This window comes from Apostichopus japonicus, chromosome 15, assembly GCF_037975245.1.
Source record: "Apostichopus japonicus isolate 1M-3 chromosome 15, ASM3797524v1, whole genome shotgun sequence".
NCBI classification, from domain to species: Eukaryota; Metazoa; Echinodermata; class Holothuroidea; order Aspidochirotida; family Stichopodidae; genus Apostichopus; species Apostichopus japonicus.
Genome location: NC_092575.1, coordinates 23,573,487 through 23,597,686, shown reverse-complemented (window position 1 = coordinate 23,597,686; position 24,200 = coordinate 23,573,487). Strand labels below are relative to the sequence as shown.

Below are 24,200 nucleotides of genomic sequence, written 5' to 3'. Positions count from 1 at the left end.
ACCTGCTAGTCTTGCTAGTCTTGCCTTTAGCGCTCATTGCCTGTTAGTCGAAAGAACGACGTTGCAAGGTTTAGTAATGTCATAGAATATTTAAGAACTTGTTTTTTATGAGGTATCCTTCATCTTAGGTCAGTCTCTGTTGGACTTTTTGGTCATATAGTTTCACGTCAATTAGAAGAGGCGAACAACTCGACCATATTCTTGATGCCTGCCTTGAGAGCTAGGCCTATTGACCTACTGTATGTTACTGTAGACTGTAGTGGTGACTACCATCAAAACTGTGTCCACTTCTAGATATCAAAACAACCCACGTTTTTCCATCTCAATTTTTCGGACATGAAGATTTCATGGATTTATGACTTGGAAAAAATAATGTAAAAGAAGATTACAAGTTTTTATATGCAAGTGATGGGTGGCCTCCTCTTCCCCTAATAGCCACCTCAGTTCCTCTCCATTTTGTTATTTTATTTTAATTCTTTGTACATTTGATGTCAAACATTACAGGTTCAAAAGAAAGCTAAACATACTTCTTATAACCTTATACATCTTATATCCTTATAAATAAAACATAACCTTATACAATTTTTATAGTCTTATCAAAGTTGTGATGCTATGGCCGGCTCCTCTTTTATACGTACCCATCAAACAAACTTACCCTGGTCCTTCCTAGGAAAAGCTGTCTGAACACCAGTACAATGCTAATGTGGCTATCACTGAAAGCCTAATAGGCCTAGGAGGCCTAGGCCTATATATATATTTTTTTAAATGCACTAGGCCTACAGTAAGTAGCCTTCAGAAATACAAGAATGTGTATACGTAATTATACAAAATACATGAAGGGCAATCAAACAAACTTATCATGGCCCTTGCTCAGAAAAGCTACCTGAACACCAGTACTATCCTTAAATGGATGTTACAAAAACGAAGGCCTAATATAAATTAAATGCACTACGTAGGATTCAGCAGTACAGAATGTAATTAGCATGCAATACACTAACACCTCGCGTACCTAACTACAGAACAGAAAATTTTTGGCGAGGGTAGCCATTTTCGTATATCTAACATGTAGCTGTTATGAGTCATAGCCAATCTGCTACAAAACAGACTTGGGGGCGGGGCTTAATCATCAAAAACGGACCTTTTTACTAAAAGTAGGGGCGGCAGCTCAGTGTTGTTTTAAGAAAGAAAAATCATTTAAACATCAAATAAAGCAAATAAAAGCCATTAAATGTCATATACAGGTAGTAAAATTCTTATTAATACCTACCTGTAAACAACAAATGAAAGTTTAAAATTTTAATAAAATATATAATACATAGGACCCTATCTTAGACGATACCACTGTTGAAAGACAGTTCTATTCTATTCTCTTTCATAAAACATAAGTTTTGGAGCGTGTGCAAAACAGGTCTGCCAAAGTGTGTTTTCAGTCCAAATTGGCCCGATTTGGACATAAATCGGTGAAAAAGTCACAGAATGAGATACAATTCTGGAATAAAAAATAGTAACTTTTGTTGGTCTATATGGTATATTCTTGCTCTGGAAATTCCAGAGAAAATGAACGTTGTTTGAAGACACTGAAAAATTTTTAAGAGAAGAGAAAGTCCCACTTACTGTTACAATATCTCTATACATGTAATGTATTGAGATAAAAATTACAAAAATTAATACCATAATTACAAGAAATATACTGAATGACACAACTACTGCCACCAACCACACCATTCACCCCCCACCCTCCCTCCCCCTCCCATTTCCAACACACCATTTCAGGAATATGAAATTAAAAACTGATAAATACCACTAGGACTCATAAATGTCACTGTCTAACAACCTCAAAGGAACCAAAATCTTTGTTTGAAAGTTGCTAGAGGGGAAATACACCATACAGTAAAAAAACAAAGAAATGCATTTCAACAGACAATTCAATAACTGATGAACGAAAAAGTGTTCAACCATCATTATTTTGTTTCCTCCTATTTCCTGTTATCTATGCAAATTGTTTCAAATATTTAATCAAGGAGATTTAACACTCACAAATTAAATTTTGAAACTCTTTTCTTTAATCATAGCAGGTATCTGCATCATTTCTATCATTGTTTGTTAGCTTTGCTTCGATGCATATTTACATATTGTTCCACGCCTTCCCTGTTGCATTTCTGCTCGAGAAATGAAGTGACTTACTTTTTTGGGGGTTGGGGGGGAAAGGGGGACTGGCAGCATTTAACCAGAGCTAATATTTCAAAACAAGATACTGCTCTTGAGGGAAAGAAACAGGAAAACAGGGGGCATTGACTCTGCAGAATCTCAACACTGTTGACGTGCCTGTGATTTCATGCTTAGTTAACACATGAAATGTGAGGTATTTTTGGGATGTTTTTGTGAACAGAACTTTTACATGAACAGAGCAGAAAACTTGCAAAAGTGGTAGAAAAATACTACAGAAATCACTTGGGGATGAAATTGGCAAGGTAAAAAGCATTAATGACTGTAGCCTAAAGTCAATCCCAACAAATAAAACTTAATTCATAAGGTGACATCCTGCCCCCTGGCCAGAGAAACTTTGGGGCTTGCTATGATTTCACATTGTGTGGGATGCCACTAATCAGAAGCTAAAACCTTTTAATATTTTGTTGAAGGGTGCCATGGTCAAAATGAAAGCTTCACTGAAAGCTAAGGTAAATCATCTGTCAGACACTAGAAAGGCTATGGGTAAGACTATCACCGTAGCATAGTCTGTTATATATTATTGTCCAGTCAAGTGTGTGTCAGTACTGAGCTTCTACAGCTTTATAAACATGTAAATGTAAGTTGGCCTGATGTTCGATCCCCCCTTCCCATAATCCTCTCTTTGTCCCTCCACTGTTTATCTCCTACCTCTCCTCTTCCCCTGGTTTTTTTCTTCTCTCCATCCCTTGTCTACTAATCCCCTTACATCTATCTCTTTGTGTTCTCCATGCTCATTAACCTGTCTGTATTCTGTGCATGTTTTTGTCCATTCTGTTACTGTTACTTGTCATTTAGCCTTTGAAGAAGATCCTGCTAGGATCGAAAAGTCAGGCCAACTTACTTTTACACATTCTCTTACACAGGCTCTCTAGTGGATAAGCAGTTTGCTAACAGTTTTGTTTTATTTTGCTTTATAAACGTGATAGTTGATGCATTACTTCGGACACGCCTGTGCTTTGTTTACAGATTTGTATTAGTAGCTATGATTGGAGAGCAGTACAATATGTCAGAAACAATGTAAGGTTGTATTTTAACTGCAAGACTGTGATTGACATTTTGATGGAACCTTAGATGTTTCATGCACCAAACAAAAGGAGGGGGGGAAAAAAATGCCTCATCAATTTGTCTCTGAAACGATTTTATGTTACAAAAATTAAGTAACTTTTGTAAACAATTTCCAGTGATTCCCAGTAGTAGTATCCAGTGACAAAATTTCAAATGAACTGCCCAAGAGATCTATCAGCAGAAGCAGGGAAAATAATCATAATAATAAAACCATGTCACGGTCAATCGTTGATCATAAAAAATATCTCATAACGTATCGTGACAAAACCAACAATAACTTATACCACCACTCCCCTTGAAAGGTTTTTAAAGTAATCCTTCATTAAACATCATAAAAACTTTATTTGCACAAGAGATCTGTCAGTAGAAGTTGGCAAACTGATATAATAAAAACATGTTACGGTCGATCCTCGATCATTATAAATATCTCGACGTATGACGTATCGAGACAAAGACTGACAATAACTTATACCACTACTCCCCTTAAAAGGTTTTTAAAATAATCCTTCATAAAACTTCATAAAAACTTCATAGAGAGGATCCAGCTCTGAATCATGACGGCATTGATATGTAATATTTTTTATTGTGGTTACAGTACCTTCTTTTCTGTTTCAACCTGTCGTTTCTGCAGTAACCTCTCCAGTTCCTTGGCGTTAGTCTGGATGCAGAGTTCGTACTCCTTGTCCAGCTTGGCTTTCAGGTCCACCATGTCCGACGACATCTTCTCCTCCAACTGGAGGAGCTGCTTCTGGTGCGTGCGCCGCATCCTCTTGTAGCCGGTCATCTGCTCCTTGAGGGCGCTCTCGTGCTCTTTGGCCTGCCTGGTGACCAACGAGGTCGGACGAATGGTCTTGAAGTTCTCCCGGTTGTTTTCTGAGTTGATATGGAGACTGACGGGCGTCTGCGGCTCCGCCACGCTGCTCATACTCGACGTGTCGCTAGAATGTTGCTGTAGGATTTCGAAAGCATGATTATTAGTTTATAATTTAAAGCACTCTCATTGCAAAAATTGTTTACAAGTATCACACATGAAGTTTACAACAAAGCTGTAGCAGAAGATATTGAGGAATCACAGGGAATTCCCCACTTTTATTTACCTCATTTTGTATTACAATGGAAATGATGAACAGTAATAACCAGGAGGAAGAGATGTTTTAGATTTTTATTTCAGCTTGATAAACTGAATAAATGTGTCCTTTCAAAATAACTGTTCCCACCATTTATATGAAAATATTTACATCTTGTTACAGTAATGGTTCAAATATCCTTTTCCCCAATCTTTATGCCTTTTCCCGAGATGTTTTAGATTTTTATTTCAGCTTGATAAACTGAATATATGTGTCCTTTCAAAATAACTGTTCCCACCATTTATATGAAAATATTTACATCTTGTTACAGTAATGGTTCAAATATCCTTTTCCCCAATCTTTATGCCTTTTCCCTTTGATAGAAGGTTTGAGCACTCTACATTTAACATGGACTTTGGCATTCAGAGACACCTTCTTGACAGCAATTTTGTCACTAAAAGTTAGTAAGAAATCTGTTCCAAGGAAATAAAGTGAGCTTAGAATTAAAAGCTGTATCCCCCCCCCCCACACAAACATTGCCTTCTACTGTACAAGCCTAATTGTAATACAAAGCAAGACATCATTGAGTGCAACAAACTTCAAACTGACCAAAATCAGGCAGTGTTGAGGTTCCAAAACAAACCACAATTGATTCAATAAGTTTTACTATTTTCTGTATCTAATCATCCCAACAAAACAATCAGCAAATCAGAGTCTAATATCTTCAGCAATTCAAGTAACAATAACATTTGAGTGGTAGAATCCAAACCATGAGGGTAAAACCACAAAATATGTAAATTTAACCAAAAAAAAACAGCAGCAGTGACAGACAGAGAATAATATGTGTGCTTCCTCCAATTTTAAGTTATCTAGCAGAATACTTACGCCTGCAAATGATCACAACTGGATGAACTGTTTGTACACATGAGAACCAAAATACACCGTTGACTTTACGTGATAATAATTTCAATGTTCAACGACAAAACTTTTATATTGAGACAATCAGCTTTACAACCACATTATAAAACTAGAGGTTTTGTTTACGATGACAAACGATAAAGGCATTGTTATACAAAGAGGTATTGTTTATGATGACATTTTTTGTTTCAAAAACAGCTACTGTTTACGATGACAAACAATAAATGTATTGTTTCATAAACAGGTATTGTTTATGATGACAAACAATACATGTTTTGTTTATAAAACAAAAGGCACAAGGTCGTCCAATCATTCCAACAGAATTTGTGTTTGCATTGCCTGGGTGCATGCGGTAGTTTAATGAACTTCAACAGACAAAAGAAAAAGTAGTAAAAAAAAAAAAATGAGATTTTGCGATAAAGAAAAAAGAAGGAAGCAACATTTGATAACCTATAAATTAAGTCGGCCATTTAAATAAGCCACGAATGTCAAAGGAATGGCACAACTGGATCAAATGATCCACACCAAGATCCTACTATACAGACCAATCAAAGACAACTGGATCACATGATCCACACCAAGACAACGTTAAAAACTTGCCAAAATATTAGAATAAACTGTACAACAATCTTACACAAAGGGGATGTATCCTATTTTAAGCAGCTTTTTCTACATTTAGTAAAAGCACTTTCAGCAAAACTTTAAAGATTTTTTACTCAAAAGTATGTTTTCAACTGATGAACTAAGACACACTACAAGGTTTCTTAATCAAACTAAATCATACTACCCATTTTTTGACCAAGTGAATGTAATCGAGTCAGTAATTAATTATCTTGATTAGATTGGACACTTTTCACAGTATTAAAAAAAAAGTGGAAAAAGTAAAGTTCCAATCTTTCAACTTTTTGCTTTGAATACCACTTGTAAAGATACTTGACTATTAAACCAAAACTAATGAGTTACATTGTTTATGAGATTTTACTTTCCACTAGCTTTGAAGTATATATCAATTCCAACTCGAAAGCAAGTTGGGTTGAGGTTATAACTTATCAGCATACTGATCGAGCGAAGTGATATTCGGACATATCTGAATACCACTGAATTAAACATAGACAGCTATATAGGTATAGTTCAAACACTTGGCTGTTCTTATATTTATGAGGTACTGCATAATTCTATCAAAATCAAAATTTAGTCCCACAAATTTTAAAGTGTAACTCCCACTTCATGTATTTTTCTTCTCATTATAAACCAGATGGGAAAGTTTATACCTAACTCTTCCATTCCTGGGTGATTCCTGTGGGCTACTGTTAATTTTTTTTCAGGCATTTTAATGGTTGAGCCTGGTACAATAAGATTGTGTCAAGTTCGATGCCCAGTTTTAAGACAGTGCGACATATTCTTGTGCCTATCAGGTGATTTATTATCCTGGCTACACACACATACAAAATATCAAAACCCACTGATCTGGACACTTTGAAGGTGGTCAGCTAACCTACCTTGCCTAGTAATTTTAACAATTTGTAAACATATATTCACAAGTGTCATGAATAGGATGACCTTAGTTTCTAAAACTTGTTGACAACATGTTTACATCACCAATTTGACATCAACTTGTTGACAAACAAGTAGTATACCCTCTCTTTAATTTGAAACAATTGATACCCAGGTGAATATCAACTCTCTCAAAACTAAATAATTTTTTTCAAGTAACAAAAAAAGGAACTATGAAAGCGCCCAAAAAAAATTACATAAATGAGAGAGTAAAACGCACATTATGAGATGAGATTACAAAATGATTAAAATAAACTGAAGTGAATTTCTCAAAGACAACAACATAATGAATGAATCTTTCGACTTAATTTGAGACCAAAACAGCATCACTTTTCAACACTTACGACACAGCAAACACAGTAACTCACATCTAAGAAACACACAGGAAGATTTTGAATGGCAGGAATTACCGAAAACCAGCCATGACCTTTGACCACTTCTATTCAACTACTTAACAGCTTCTGAAACTATTTATTTCCCTGTTCCACCAACCAACAGACAAGTTTAAAACAATTTACAGTTTTGAAAGTTTCATGGTGACACCATGTCATATATTTTGTCAGTTTCATAGTAACACACCATGTCATGGTATGTTTGTAGTAGTTACATAATAGCAACCATGTCATATTATGCATAGTAATACACCATGGACATATGTTTTCATAGTTTTATAGTAACAACCATGTCATATTTTGCATAGTTTCATAGTAACACATATGTTTTCATAGTTTCATAGTAACAACCATGTCATATTTTTGCATAGTTTATTAGTAACACATATGTTTTCATAGTTTCATAGTAATTACCATGTCATATATTTTCAAACCAACCCCCTAACAGTTCCAGAACCAAACATTGATCCATCAGTCATGACACACTCAGGTAGGAATGGGTAAAAAATGGGGGAGAAACTGGTTGAATGTGAAATATCATCATGCCTACAAGCTAGACCTTCTTGCAATCCTTGTAGAGCTCTCTCAAATTTAGTTCTCCATCATTTTGTAAATGTCTAAATGTTGTTTTATTTTACTATAGCTTTTTTCTAACTCTGGATAACTTTGTTGTTATAGAAATGTTAAGCTTTTAAATGTTAAGTTATTTAGATAACTGTAAATAAATAAGATTACAGCATACCACTAGATATCCTCCCAATATCCATCCAAATTTTCCACACAATTATTTTCCCCACTTCTCTCTTAATCGTTACATCTTCAATTTTTTTTACTTAACTTTTCATTCGTACAAGATTTACAAACTGTAGCACACAGTCTAAAGGTTAGATGACTTTCATTTATGTACATTGTGAACGTTAATATTTATATTTAAATTTGATAAGACATGTGCAGTGTGACTATACCAGAGTGTGATCAACCCTTAGCCCTATATATTATTATATTATATGAACATTTTTGACTTAACTTATAATTTGTACAAGATTTCCAAACTACAGTAGCACAGTCTAATGGTTAGACGACTTTCATTTATGTGCATTGTGAACGTTTATATTTATTTTTAAATTTGAGAAGATAGGGGCAGTGTGACTACACCAGAGTATGATCAACCCTTAGTCCTATATATTATATTATCTGTATTATATTATATATCTATTATATTATATACTTACTCATACCCTTCACACCCCTTCTCTTCCACCATCATCCCCCTTCCTGTTAGGGTTTCATTTCTAATCTCATCATGAAAGTTACAACCAATTTCTTTGAGCTGTAGCAATTTAAGTATCGGTAATTCTAATTGGTTATCGAAACTTCCTATTCACATCATTGAAATTTATCACATGCTTGGAGTTGGACAGTACTACAAAGTAATCATTTTGATAAGCATATGTGCATCTAATTAAATCATGTATTATAATAAGAAGAATAATATTATAATATTTATATGGTTTGTTGATTTCCCAAAAAAAAGGAAAAAATGGGGAGTTTTGCCAGCATTCATGACAACTCAAGGAACTGCCATACACGTTATAAATACATCATGGCAGAGTCTTTCATAGATATATACTTGGCCAGATAGTACAGTACCAGATAGTATTGGAGGTATATGAATACAATCATTGTCTACAGTTGCAGATGTGGGAGGTCAATATAAGTCCCTCCCACTTCATTAACATATCAATAACTAAAAGTACGGAGGGAGTTAATGACTACAGGAAAACTTCTTCCTCTCGCAAGGCCATTCATTGAAGTCAGGAAGCGTGCACATTCATCATCCCATGCTACTTGACTGTTTAGGAAAAGACCTTCACTAGCAACGTTCCACTCCTCCACGTCCCACCCTAACCACTTTAAAAGTAATACGTTATTGTATGTAAGGCTAGCTTTAGTACACTTTATCAGTACTACCTAAATTTACACAAATATGAATAGAAACTAGCTACAGTTTGAAGTTTAATTTTCTCTCTAGCATTTATTTTCTTTCTTTTTTATATTCTTTTGTTCTTTCGTGAACAGAAGCACATGGTGACCAGAAGTCTATTTGAGGATAAGGTTATCATAGAGTGCCAGGTTAAAAGAAGCTGAATGTCTGAGGATACTAACAATTTATAACTCAGGTGCATATTTGTCAACTTCGTTTTTATTCTAAAGAAACTAACTAACTACACTGCATTGTTCTAATGGCATACTAATTTAATTGAACATTCTTCACATCCAATATGGTGCAATCAGTTCTAAGGTTTGGTGACCAATAACAACCTATGCCCAGGAGCTTATATGAAAATTAGCCTACTTTTATCTGTTGTGTGATGTTACACTAGGATATAAAACATATATATAACTAATAATGTGCTTGGCAAATGAAGGCTTAGTACGTACTTACTGTATATGACAAATATACAGGAAATGAATACTACATTCTGTGTTGTGGTCTTGATATATAAACCCAACTTGCAGAAACATGGCACATGGTAATTCCCTGTCTATAAACACATCAAGGAACAAAGTTGGCACTATACCCTCTCCCAAACCAAACCCTTCCCTTCCCCCCTACTTTACCCCTACCCATAATCATCTAGCCGTACAATTTGATTTTAACTCCAATTTCCACTACTCCTCCCATAAGTTCTGCTTTGCAAACTCAGAAGAAGAAAGTTGATCTCTGTTATCTCTGCTTTGCGATGACTATAAATTGAACCATTTTACCAACGACAACAAAAATTTTCCGACATGTTTCGTACACATAAACAAAATGTAAGCTTATGCGTGATTCTTGAATGCGAGGAACCATGCATGATACACAATCTTCTGTGTTTTCTCCCTCCTGTTAATGGGAAAGCCATGCAGGTAGAAGCATTCACAGTTATACCACCATCATCTGCCCTCAACTAAGGTCATATTTTGAACCTCCTTCGTCCACCTGACAGCACTCCTATAACACCGATTCTTAAAAGTAACCCGGGATTGTTTTTTAACTGTTCCATGTAAACACGACAACTTACTGTCCAAACATGTCATACTAGAAGAGAGGAGCTAGGCAAGTAATAGTTTCGTCCTTCACGCCCATTGACTCTTATCAGTGTACATGGTGTACGTGCATCTGTTAGTAAATTCCTAGGCTGCCTTCTTTTCTATTTTTTTTCTTTTTTTTAGAAATATATAAATATATTCTTATTCATTTCTTTTTAGCAAATTTGAAAGCATGTAAACAAGTCTTGATTTGCCATCTGGTGAAACCTGTTCTTTTCAAAATCTGTGTCTCAAGTTTGTCCCAAGAGAAGAGTCGCAGATTGCACATTTTTTAACCTTGATTCAAATGAGACTTTTTTAGTTCTTCAGGGAAACTTTCAAATCTGTCATTTCAGAGATTAGGACAAGAAATTTTGAATGCTTTCTTGTGATCTTTAACCCAAACGTCACAGATGTAGGAGGGTTGTTTCATGCAGTCAATCTGATTATTGTGCCAGGACTACTAGAGTGCTAAGAAGGTGTCATGGCTGGCAGGCAGCTAGGACTACAGGGGTGAACAACGACCAACACTTACAGGGTGCACAAGCTGCTGCCAACAGAGTGGCGAAGGCCGCTGGACAAAGCTGGCAAGCGATACCTGATTAGATCGATCCCAATAGTTGGCCCTCAGGGCAGAGTTGACCGATGACGAGTACGAGTCAAATGGACTCCCGAACGAGAAGCCCCCCAGGGACAGGGACCCGATGGAAGATATGGAGAGCATGGAATCTAAAGAGGGGGCCGGGGACACCCCGCCGCGGTCCCTAAGGGCCGGGAGGCTGGGTCTTTGATTGGGTCGCTGCAATGTGGGCAAAGAGATGATGAAAGAAACAAGAAATAGGTTAGTCTTTACGATGCCCGGGAAGTTAGTAACATGTTACCATTTTGTTTGCAAGGTGGGGTGGGGAGTGGGGTGGGGGGTTAAAATCTCAAGCAGTAAGCACACATACATGTATGTAAACAATGGAAATGTGGGAAACCATTCTCATAAAACTGTGATGTGCTATTATCCGTGGTTACGCCAAATAATGTTAAAGTACTCTCAGAAAGAAGAAAAAAACGTGTTTACTTATGTATCGATTAAAAATAAAAAATAAATAAACGAGACGAGACAAGTCCTTTTTAATAACAACATGAGTGATATCCCACCCAAATATGTATTATCTACTCTAAGAGCTCTTAAATCCTATTCTTAATCCAAATGGCAGATATTGACCACCATAACTATCTACTGGCAACTCTACCATACCTAGTACCAAGTATCACACCACCTGAGACTGATAGATCTAAACAAAGAAAACGTATCTTTTGACTTTTTCGTTTCTCCTTACAGCAGATGAATATTCATAAGGGTTAATAAAGAGTAATTAATTCACTCCGATCCATCTCGGAGACTCTAACGCCAAGACACTGCTTAAGATTAGTATTAATGTAACATGCAGCAAGTAGCAAACTAAAGTATTCAATTGGAAAACTTTTGAGCATTTTTTTCTTTTTATTTAAGAAACAAAAGCAAATCTGTTAGTCAGAATAATTTACTAACTAAACTGTTATGGGATATTAGTTTGATTCTCTGTAATTTTTTTCCAAAATTTTTCTGAGAAGAACAGAAAACACTGTCCAAATAATCCAGTCGAAAAGAAGCTAACCATAGTAATACAAAATTCTATGACAAGAACTACATGATCATGACTTGTCAACCAAACCAACTAAAGATATTGCTATGTTAATCAGCTTAGGCCTCAAAATTCTCCCATAGCCTGCATATTAGGCTAGCTGCAGTGCCACTAACATTAAGTGAAAAGCAAACAAATCTGGTCTCTATAATTAACATCCTCTACTACCTACATAGAATATTGGGAGTTAAAACTGTCCTCAACAGAAGTTGTTGTGAGAACATAGATTTCACATTACTGTCATTGTGAATTTATCTCAACAGAGAGCGATTTAGTACTGAGCCCCCTCTCGATAAATAACAATTTTGGCTGGTAAAAAAAGATATAGACAACAATTTTAACCATCTATATAGAAAAGAAAAAAACATTTGTAAGATGGTCACGTCTACAAATCTAGAACCACACAAGTAAGAGGATAATAATGTTTAATATGTTGAGTATAAGCATGCTAATCAACTGAAAGAAATTCTAACCAACGGAACAAAACAAACAAAAAGTAAACCCAAAAGAAAAAAAAAAGTAAAGAAATCCTGCACTGATAGTTGTGTACAAAGCATAGCAGATAGAGTTCAGTATTTTGCACAAGTTGCAAGCAATTTCGGTTCATTTTGGGAGAAGCTTGTAGTTAATAAATTGTGCAAAGCCTATCTGTAGATTATAAATATGGTTAGTGCAAGCTATTGATCAAACAAAGGTTTTGGGACCCTCCTATCCTTAATTGAGGCCAAGAACAAAGGAAGGAATGAAAAATTGTCATCAATGAAAGGCAGATTACAAAAGTACCTAATGTGTTCAAATGTTCAAGGAAATTTCAAAAGCAGATTTGGTAAACAAGAAGCAATAATTCTGTCATTTTCTAACAATATGATTACCCATCTCAAGTTTGCAATTAAGTTGAATTAATTTGTTTGCAACATTTTATACAAACGCAATATCCCTATTAAATCATGTCTGCCTAAACCTCCTTCCATCCCCAAGAAAAAGAAGCGTTATCATTACTTGCTGTAACTATTTTCAAAATGTTCCTTAAGCTGTTTATTCAACTTTTCAGATATTATTCAAACGTTTTTTGTTCCATAATCCTTTCATTTTTGTTGTTCGATACGCCTTTAATCCATGAGAATAAAGAATCCTCACCCTTAAACCTCAAAGCCGATTAATTCTAGACTAACAAAACCATTTTTTGTCCAAAAGCTGCAAATTTATAGAAATAACTCCTCCAGTTTCATATCGCAGCTCTTTGAGCACAGAACCCTTTGGTATGGTCTCTATTTGGAAATCAACAGAAATCATAACCCCTGTTAAAGAATCTTTCCTGTATTTTAGGAAAAGTCTCTAGAGGTGTATTTTCTCTCTCTCTCGATGTGCTTTCTGAACTCTTATCATACCTACGCTTTGTACTGCGGATATAGAAAATAAAAAACTGATGCGCAGTGCAGCTTACAGCTAGAAAAGCTGTGCTAAATACTTATAGTATTCGAAGGCATACGCCAAAATGCTTTTACCCTGTGTACGGGAAGGTGGAGCAACGCAGAATGCCTAAACTCTGGACATGATACCTGGTGTGTGAAATGTAACAATGCCACATTCATTACATAAAAATTGTTAAGAAAGTAAAAGAGGGGGGGAGAAAAAGGAGAAGAAAGTGGCCAACTGGAGGTCGTAAACTCCGTCTCTGAAACGCTCCATCATCCGGTTAATGGGTCTGATGTTCTGCTTCTTGCCGTGTACCACAGGTCAACAAATTATTTGCAGTTATCATGAAACCACAAACTTTCAATAAACATCTGCCTTTGTGTTATTAACTCGTCCATATTATCCCTCGTTCCCTCATTCCTTATATTAACATTTCCTCTCGTATTAAGCCAAGACCCAATGGAAAAACATAGAGTTGGCTGACAGAACTTCCCTTCGGATACCACTTTATACTGCAAATATTTGACATTTGACATTTTTTCCCATTTAGATCGGGAAGCAAATTGTCACGTTTATGTAATACAGTTTTTCGTAATAATTGGAGATCAAATTCAACAAAATATATCTTATGATAAAGACAGATAAAATAAAAAATTAGTATGCAACCAAATTGCCTCAAAACTCAAAATGACATGCTTTACAATTTTGGATGGCTTTAGCATTGCTGGAAATGTAAATCAATGAAGTGGAAATAAGCACAACATTGGTAGATTTGAACCGATTTCAGTGAATAAAACAACATATTTCTGATGAAACAATTATCAAACAGATGATCCCTGTTTCTATCAGCCAAACTAGAGTAAATAAAACACACCCCCTCTTTTTTCACCAACAAACATATGAACAAACAAAAAGGTGAAACCCCAATGTTAAAGTGCAAACACATGCCTACGTGAGAGGGTCTTTGGTGCAAGAGAGGAGGAACCCCTTCCCAGCTGTTCTACCTTTGTCCTTAATTGCTACTTTTGGGTAAATTTCTAGTTTCTTTGTTGGTTCCACTTGGATGCAATTTTAAATCTCAAGAAAATCGGACTGTAAAGTTTTCCGTTCTTTAACATAAAGATTCATGAGGGTGACATTCTTCCTTTAATATTCTCATCGAATTGTAAAACCAGAATGAAAACATTTCATGGTTCCTTGCTGCTGTTCATTAGTTCCATTCATAGGGAAATTTCTAACAAAGCCCTAATACAACAACAGTAATTTATGCTCACAAACTTTTGTTGCCAAAGTAATGCTAAGCCCTGATATCAATTGCAACACACATCAGTGTGTGAAGACTATCTACCATTATCATCATACCAAGTTTGACGAAATTCCGACTAGTAATAGTAGCCAAGTAATTGCAATTTGGAGTATTTCACGTTTGACCCCATGATCTCATTAATATTCATGAAATGGGCACCAACATCAACAGGGATAATCTACTTACTATGGGCCACCCACTCACCAAGTATGGTAATGATTGGTCATTCCCTCGTTGAGTTATTGTGCATACAAACTTTTCATAACGAAATAATGCTAGCCCCCCCCCCCTTATAAACATGCATGATATCAATTGCAACACACATCAGTGTGTGGAGACTATTTACCAATATCATCATACCAAGTTTGACGAAATTCCAATAAATAGTAGCTAAGTTATTGCAACTTGGGAGTTTTTCACGTTTGACCTGTGACCTCATTAATATTATTTAACTTTGAACTCGTATAACTTCGCACACGAAGGTCACATTGGGGTCAACCCATTGACATTTATGATCAGAAGGCACCTTTGACATCTGAAAATAGCATCGAAACTGTAAAAATCCCCAAAACATGAAAAGGTCACCAGAGGTCAAATTGAGGTCAAGGGTCACCCAGATGTGGGTCGACAATTGGATTACATTGAAGCAACTCCCAACCCTAACGGACAATTCGTTCTCAAGTTATCGCAAAAATACTAGTTTTTTATCATTAATTGACCTTTGGTGACCTCGGATCACAAGACCGTTAAGTTTGAAAATATTCCCCTATACCATTTGCAACTTGTCCCAAAATATCAACCATGTCACACCTTGGAACTGAGAGTTATTGCATTCAATGTCTGAAAATTAACTTTGACCTCGTATAACTCCGCACACGAAGGTCACACAGGGGTCAACCCATTGACATTTATGATCAGAAGGTACCTTTGACATCTGAAAATAGCATCGAAACTGTAAAAATCCCCAAAACATGAAAAGGTCACCAGAGGTCAAATTGAGGTCAAGGGTCACCCAGATGTGGGTCGACAATTGGATTAAATTGAAGCAACTCCCAACCCTAACGGACAATTCGTTCTCAAGTTATCGCAAAAATACTAGTTTTTTATCATTAATTGACCTTTGGTGACCTCGGATCACATGACCGTTAAGTTTGAAAATATTCCCCTATACCATTTGCAACTTGTCCCAAAATATCAACCATGTCACACCTTGGAACTGAGAGTTATTGCATTCAATGTCTGAATATTAACTTTGACCTCGTATAACTCCGCACACGAAGGTCACACGGGGGTCAACCCAATGACATTTATGATCAGAAGGTACCTTTGACATCTGAAAATAGCATCGAAACTGTAAAAATCCCCAAAACATGAAAAGGTCACCAGAGGTCAAATTGAGGTCAAGGGTCACCCAGATGTGGGTCGACAATTGGATTAAATTGAAGCAACTCCCAACCCTAACGGACAATTCGTTCTCAAGTTATCGCAAAAATACTAGTTTTTTATCATTAATTGACCTTTGGTGACCTCGGATCACATGACCGTTAAGTTTGAAAATATTCCCCTATACCATTTGCAACTTGTCCCAAAATATCAACCGTGTCACACCTTGGAACTGGGAATTATTGCACTAAATGTCTGAAATTTTACTTTGACCTCATAAAACTTCACACACAAAGGTCACTTGGGGTAAACCTATTGACATTTTTGATTGGTGAGACGTGAATATAGCATCAAAACTGTAAGAATTCAAACATTTTTTTCTTTGCCCATTTTCTCACCGAAAATACTAGTTTTTTAACATTAATTGACCTTTGATGACCTCGGATCACATGACCGTTAAGTTTGAAAATATTCCTCTATACCATTTGCAACTTGTCCCAAAATATCAACCTTGTTACACCTTGGCCCTGGGAGTTATTGCATTAAATGTCTGAAAATTAACTTTGACCTTGTATAACTTTACACACAAAGGTCACCCGGGTTTCAACCCATTGACATTTTTGATCGGAAGGTACCTTTGATATCCAAATCTAGCATCAAAACCAAACATTTTCTTTTTCGCCCGTTTTCTCCCAAACTAAGCACATTTTTTCTAATGTGACCTTTGACCTTTTGACCTTGGTTTCAAATGTAGTTTGATCTGCTGATTCCAAAAATCAACACGATAAGTCTGTACAGCCATCCTAACTCTGACCGAAAACTTTGACCCCATATAAGTTCGCACACAAAGGTCACACGGGGGTCAACCTATCCATATTTATGATCGGAAGGTACCTTTGACATCTGAAAATAGCATCGAAACTGTAAAAATCCCCAAAACATGAAAAGGTCACCAAAGGTCAAATTGAGGTCAAGGGTCACCCAGATGTGGGTCGACAATTGGATTACACTGAAGCAACTCCCAACCCTAACGGACAATTCGTTCTCAAGTTATCGCAAAAATACTAGTTTTTTAACATTAATTGACCTTTGGTGACCTCAGATCACATGACCGTTAAGTTTCAAAATATTGCCCTAACCAGTTCACAACTTGTCCCAAAATATCAACCTTGTCGCACATTGGCACTGGGAGTTATTGCAGTTTTAGTATTTTGGGTTTTTGGACCATAACTGACCTTTGGTGACCTTTGTGGGCACCAAAAACAATAGGGTTCATCTACTCACTATGGGCCACCCACCCACCAAGTTTGATCATGATCAGTCAATCCCTTGTTGAGTTATCGTGCATACAAGCTTAAGCGTCACACACACACACACACACACACACACATACACACACACACACACACACACGCCAACCTGAATACATAGGTTCCTTTGCTTTCAGCAAGGAACCAAAAATACAAAACGATAACTTCAACCGTTGCATAGAACGGCGATCAGAACTTCACATCCAGTGAGCTGACATGCTGATGATTAGTCGAGTACATAAAACATCATAACAGAGGAATGAAGGATCCTTCCCAATTGTGAAAAAAACAATAATCCCACCATGCAAACCTTGCCATAAGGCTTGAAATTGTGCATATTGTTATGGATAAATGCGTTGAAAAACCTTGATTTTTTCACAACCCAGAGTCTGTTTGGATTTCCCCCGTTCCGGAAACAAGGTGGACTTACCCTGGAATCTCTACCCGTGCCGTTGGAGACGCTGGCCCCTCCAGCCCCGTCTGGAAGACTGTTAATACTGCCCATATTGCTACTAGTGTCAATGCTAGTCCGGCTCTCCACACTGTTCGTTTCGTTGTTTTGGAATACGGAATCATCGCTCTGAAGAAATAATAAAAAAACGATACCGTAGTTTGAAAGGACACCTTCAAAGTCTCGATAGAGGATTGTTATTTCAGACTGGATCGCTTTTTTCAGGAAACGAGGGAGAGGACTGTTAAGAGGAAGCAGGATAATAAAGTGATGCAACTGGACGGTTCCACCCACCGACTAATGAAAATGTTGTAAGTATGGATATGTGAAGACAAAAGAGTTTCTAAACGATATTTGCCAAATCAACCCTCTGTTGACTCGTTGTTCATAGACAGAGTTGGGGATGTAGTTGTTTTGAACCTTCCGCATAATTTATAATGTCTTAAGGGAGAAGAATCTCAAGAATGTGGAAAAGAACATTCCATTATGGTCATGTAATTGCAGCCGTCCTGTAAATAATGGAATGGATGAGGGTATGAGCTTTTAGATATTATTATAAAGCATGCAAGTCAAACCTCATGTTGGTGAACTACAGACACACAAAACTGAAAGTACCTACGAATATTTTATCCACCTTTGTCATTGAAGCGGCAAACGGTCATCGACCGTTTGGGGTAAACAAGGAAGAATGACAGGAAGAGAAAGCAAGGTTCTCATGATTGTCTGCAATGTGGCTGGACAGTACAGGCAGCAGTATAGTAGAACCAGTCATTGCCATTAGGGCTCTTAAAGACTTAAAGACTACCAATCAGCTAGCTCTAGATTTTAAACAAATCAACTAGGTGGATTTTCAAAACAGCCAGAAATTATCATAAATGGAAACAGGTATTTATGGAAATGAGGGGGACAAGGACTCATATGAATATTTATCCGACTGGATTTCCTATTTTTAAAACTTACATTTTCATTACTCTGCGAGTCTTCGTGTGGATCGATCAGAATTTTCCTGACCCGTCTAAAGCTCATGTTATCCTGGTCCTTGGCTACTTTCTTCGTTCTCTCGATCAGCTCTTTGATACAATTGTTTGACCGGTCTCTGGTTAGGAAAGGATGCTACCAACAGAAAATAAAATATAAAATAAAGCAAACACAGATACAGGGAGAGGATTCCAAAGGCAAGTGGGGAAGAGGTATATCAACAACAAAAAAACACTTTCAATGATATAATTTTATTTTATGTGGGAAATATTGACCTAGCTGTGTGTGACTGTTTTTATCAAAAATGCAAGCTTTTTCACTTTAACAATGAAAGAGGAAAAAAAATACCCTTGACAAATCAGGCTGTTTCTTCACCACTGCATAACAATAAATATATATGTAACTCATTCCAGCACTTTAAATGCCATTTCCTTGAAAAAAGGTACTGTACTGAAGTTTGCCAAGTTGTTGTGGATTTTATAACAATAATCATGATCATAATAATAATAATAATAATCAGGCAGTTATTTTTAAATTTTGTAATCAACCTTGTTATCAGCCTAATTGTTAAATCACCATAGCAACTCAGCTCAAAGCTCTACATATATGCATGCAAATTAGGTGGATCTTCTGCCATTGAAATATCACAGTTTCTTGAGACAGGACACAACTTGTGAGAACCTATATGCAATAAACTGCTAGACATGTTACAAGAAAAAAACCCATCCGGCCGACTGAAAAACCGTGGAGCCCCGAGCAATGCTTTGTTACAGTTGCAATTACATGGGTTACAGTCCACTGCTTGACAAAGCCGTCTTACCTGCAACAACTCGGTGGCCGACGGCCTATCGGTTGCTTCTTTGGCTAGACATACGTTGACAAAACTTAGGAATTCATCCGACCAGTCGGTGGTCGTTAGTGAAGGTGGGTCATTCTGTGCGATGTGGTAGAGAGCACTCATGGCATTCATATTAAACAGAGGTGGTTTTCTTTCAGCTGCAAATGAAAAGTTGTTGAAATTGGAAAAAAAAATTAAAAAATTAAAAATGAATTTTTGATGTTTCTACAGCAAACATGAAAACCAATTCAAGGATAGCATACTTTTACCACAACAATGTGATTTATTTAAAAAAAAAAAAAATTTTGATTTCATTTGATTTACTTTTTTTTTCAGTTTGCTGAAATGATATTTAGTGCATCTGGCAATCGTCAAATGTTCGGTGTCTCCGACATAATCATGGCAATTATCCTGACAATAAATTTGGTTTAATTTGATCATGTGGAAAAATTCATTTACCCTCTTGCACAATCTTCCAACAACAACAAACAATATGCTGACAATAGATTTGCATCTAGATGAGATGATCCAGCAGCTGCAAACTCCACTGCATCAAGAATGAATCTATATAGTTTAGTTAAGAGACCCAAGGATCAGGAACCCTTACAGTAGCTTATTTGAGACCCTATCCGTGTTAGATCGTGGATGAATAAGGGGTTAATCAACGGTCTAGCATGCGTTACTCACAGGATTAATGCACGATCGGGGGATAATGCAAGCGATGCACGAGGGCGGAGCGTAGTGGAGCCCGAGTGCATCCAGCGATAGCATTAACACCCGGAGTGCATTAATCATGTGAGTTGATTAACCCCGTTCATACATACACTACCATTTGTGTGGGGGGAAAATCATAAAACAAAACATTTTTGGTTACATATAACCAAAGATTTATTAAAGTGATGCCATCAGGTTGTGAGTATTGGTGAGCGACAAGCTTACTTTTTCCACGAGTCTAGACTAAGTAGAGCAAAAAGTGCTAAGGTTTTAATTTGACTACTAGTATATGATATTATGTTTCTTCACATTACAAATCTGCCAATGTCATTTTTTCCTGACTGCGTAAACTGCACGGCGACCTGGTTGATTGAGTACAGTTTACTTTAACAATGCACTATTGTAAAGAGCCAGACTTTCCCAGGACAAAAGGCAAGATCATCCATTGTAAAATGCAACATTTGACCTCATATGGATAAAAAATATTTCAATACCCCCTACTGGGATAATTAAGAGAGGAGTACCCAGCTGGGTTGTGTCTGAATGAAACTGAAATGAACAGCATTAATCACGACAAGAAAACCTGGTGTTGTATGAATCATCTGATCAGTTGAGGCTGTCCTATCAAGGTTATGCCTTGCTTTTTGGTCATGAAATTTTTAAAAGTTGATACACAATACCTTCAAATGGGAATCTCACAGATAACAGCCAATTATTATCAAAAACTGTTAAAAGCTGTTATTTTCGGTTGATACATGTAATACATTTTTACACATAATGTGGAGTTGTGGACAACCATTAACTTTTAAAGACTGGTCACCAAGTACCAACCAAGCTATGACAATTTATTCAAATATTTGCATCCCACAAAACTTAAATATTCTTTATATTCAATCTTTTGGTATCTATGTCTGATTGCATCGTTCATGATCCCATTTCAGAGACATGTTTTATACGCTATGTCAGATTTCATTCAATACTTGGTTAATCCATTGAATTTCATGCCCTTGCAATGATGTGTGCATTGTAACTTTCCTTTCTGATCTGTTTTCTGTTCTTTTCTTTTGTTTTAGCCACTGCTTTTTAATTTCATTCCATTCTTTATTACTTCCTACTGTTAGCATCCTTCTTCCATCACTCCATCACAAAGTGTTTAAGGTCTACGGACACATACAGTACACTGTCCTAATCACTCTAACACGCATTAGAAATCATGAAAAAAACTGCAAAATCCATCAACAGTTGACCATTTTACAAGACATTTTCTCAATTCTAGTTTTTTTTATGAACAACATTGTCTTAATCACTCTTATCAGGCATTAGAAATCATAAAATTATAATAGCTGCAACTCCCATCAAAATCCATTAAAGATTGATCATTTTACAAGTAGTCTTTTCTCAATTCTAGTTTCATTAATGATAAACATTAGCTAATTATGCACATTGATGATGTTAAGTGAGTGACTGCCTAATTTTCTGTTATGCTGTTCCTTTTGTATTTATAACATTCATATCAAGGACTTGAACACTGAACACAGGTTTGTGGGCCTAAGGCAATTTTTTTTTAAATATTATTTTGTCCTCTCAGAAAAAACGGAACATCACATTGTTCAAATACATATTTTGTTATTGTAACTAAGGGTTAACTTATTAAAGGCTAAAATAAGAAATGTTGATGATTGCAACACTCCACGTCACAGTATGCACATATTAAAAGAGTTTCCCAGATTTATCAAACCTTCAAATGTGTCTATTTACGAAACAAAAGAGCTTTTCGAAACATTTCAACAGAGTTTGAATGAGATTATCACACAAAACAAATGTACTGAATATGGGCGCAAACTGTCTAGGTGTCCATAGCACTTTATCAGAACCATAACTGGCTGTTAGCAACATTGAAGCCAGCCCAATGAAGAATGTTTGTGAGAAACTCGCTTCACTATCTTGTCCAGATCTACTAAAAACACTGCCCCATTGCTAACTGTGAGGAAACTTTTTCTGACAGACTTAAACTATGGTTGTTGATTTTTCCAAGAAATTAAGACTTCCTCTCTGCTTCACTTTTGGCCTATTGACCTAAACCTATAGACCGAGCAACCTTGTCTCAATTGATCTATCGTTTGCAAAACTTCCTGACGAAGAAAATCTGCATCATGAAAGCGTAGATGAGTTTTTCTCAGTTTCAAATCTGCAACGTCGGTCATCGCAGGAAGTTGAAGTGACTCGAGTGAAAGTCAGTCAACTTTTTCGTTTCTGATTTTATGTTTGTTTTAAAGCTTCAGAAACTGCTTAACCGGCGAGTTTTTAACGACTCAAACAGCGTTGTCATAGTTACAGAGTAAACTTGCAAGATACAAACACAAACAAATCTATAATGACCTTAGACTGCATTTAGTTGCAATGTTTAGACGTTACACCTTCTGAACTTTCTGTAACAGCAGTTTTCTTCACATGAATGTATAAATAGAGACGTATCAGCGTTCTGTTCTGACAAATTTATTTCTCCCATCGAACGGCAATCCTAATCACTTGCCAATTTGCGTTCATTTTGGTGGAAGAAAATGTCAAGAGGTAGCCAATTTGTTGGCCCATTGCGCTTTTAGCTATTTGATGCAGAATTATTTAATGTACTTGTTGATGTATCTTCAATGTTTAGAGATACAACAATAATTTTTGGATGACTGGGGTATTAAACACAAGAGAGTGATTGACAAAAAGCACTGACCTAATTCTACGCATGTGATCCCCAACGACCATATATCCACTTTGCCGTCATATTGTCCTTCATCCATTGCTAATATAACCTCAGGAGCCATCCTGCAAGTAAGAAAAGGAAGAAAAAAAGAAATTCAACAAAAAACGTAGAACCTCGAAAACAGCAAACAGGTTTACCCCACCAGGTGGGTGTAAATGATCGTCTGCATAGGAATAAAAGTTCAAATGATGCAAATGTGTGGAATAGAAACCCCATGCATTGCGACGTATCCTACGAACGACAAAACCAGTTGCTGTAGATTGATCATTAAATCACTTCGACTATATGAATAAAATACTTGAAATAATTCAAAAAGATGAGCCAAGAGTGAAACCTCAATGATAATGAATAGAAACTAACAACCATATCCACAGAAATGCCCTGAGATTTAAGACAACAAATTAGTTATTTATGCCTTATACTTTTGAGTATCTTTGTTTATTAACAAAACAAGGTTGATACAACTGACAGTGTTACATCACTTACAGCAACACAACCCTAACTAACCATCTAAAAAAATTGTGCTCTCAACAGGGCTTTCCTGCCCATTTCTTTCAACGTCTATTTTGTACTCCTGTAAAGATGGTTAAAGTTGGCTAAGAAATGATAGAAAATAATTTTTTCTTTTACGATCAGAACAGATATTCATTCAACAAAGAGGAATCACATAACTGTTTACTTTTTTACACGAAAACTCTTTTACGCTCGGACTTACCAATATGGAGTTCCTACGAAAGAGTTTGCTGGACTGACCAGGGATGCTGACCCAAAGTCACCTAATAAAGACAAAAAAATTTATCACAATCAGAACAAAGATTAAAATTTGTTACACTTTATAGAGTACCCTTCTTCTTCTTCTTTTTTTCCCCCCCCATTTAAAGTGGAAGAATATTTTGCAGGAGAAGCACCAAGAACAAAAGCTATTGTTAAAATAGCATTGTTTGTGTCCATCACCAGTTCATCATAGCATCATCACCATTACGAAATCCAACTAAGGAAATCATTAACCTCATTTCTACAGCTCTATTAAGGTTAAAGAAATGAAAGTTTACACAGTTGGTGATAATGCTCGGTAT

General features: G+C 36.4%; 1 protein-coding gene across 4 annotated transcripts in view; it reads right to left on the bottom strand.

Annotated features, from left to right (window-relative positions):
• Positions 1-24,200, bottom strand: part of LOC139980530 (serine/threonine-protein kinase TAO1-like) — an 87,490-nt gene that overhangs the window by 14,407 nt on the left and 48,883 nt on the right. For 3 of the 4 annotated variants that reach the window (XM_071992235.1, XM_071992237.1, XM_071992238.1), the window contains exons 7-13: positions 23,840-23,900; positions 23,095-23,186; positions 19,638-19,813; positions 18,800-18,952; positions 17,819-17,968; positions 13,479-13,532; positions 3,893-4,243 (exon numbers count right to left, since the gene is read on the bottom strand). In XM_071992235.1, coding sequence (XP_071848336.1) covers positions 3,893-4,243; positions 13,479-13,532; positions 17,819-17,968; positions 18,800-18,952; positions 19,638-19,813; positions 23,095-23,186; positions 23,840-23,900 — 1,037 coding nt within the window. The remainder of the gene's footprint in view (positions 1-3,892; positions 4,244-13,478; positions 13,533-17,818; positions 17,969-18,799; positions 18,953-19,637; positions 19,814-23,094; positions 23,187-23,839; positions 23,901-24,200) is intronic. The other variant, XM_071992239.1, reaches the window with a different exon arrangement.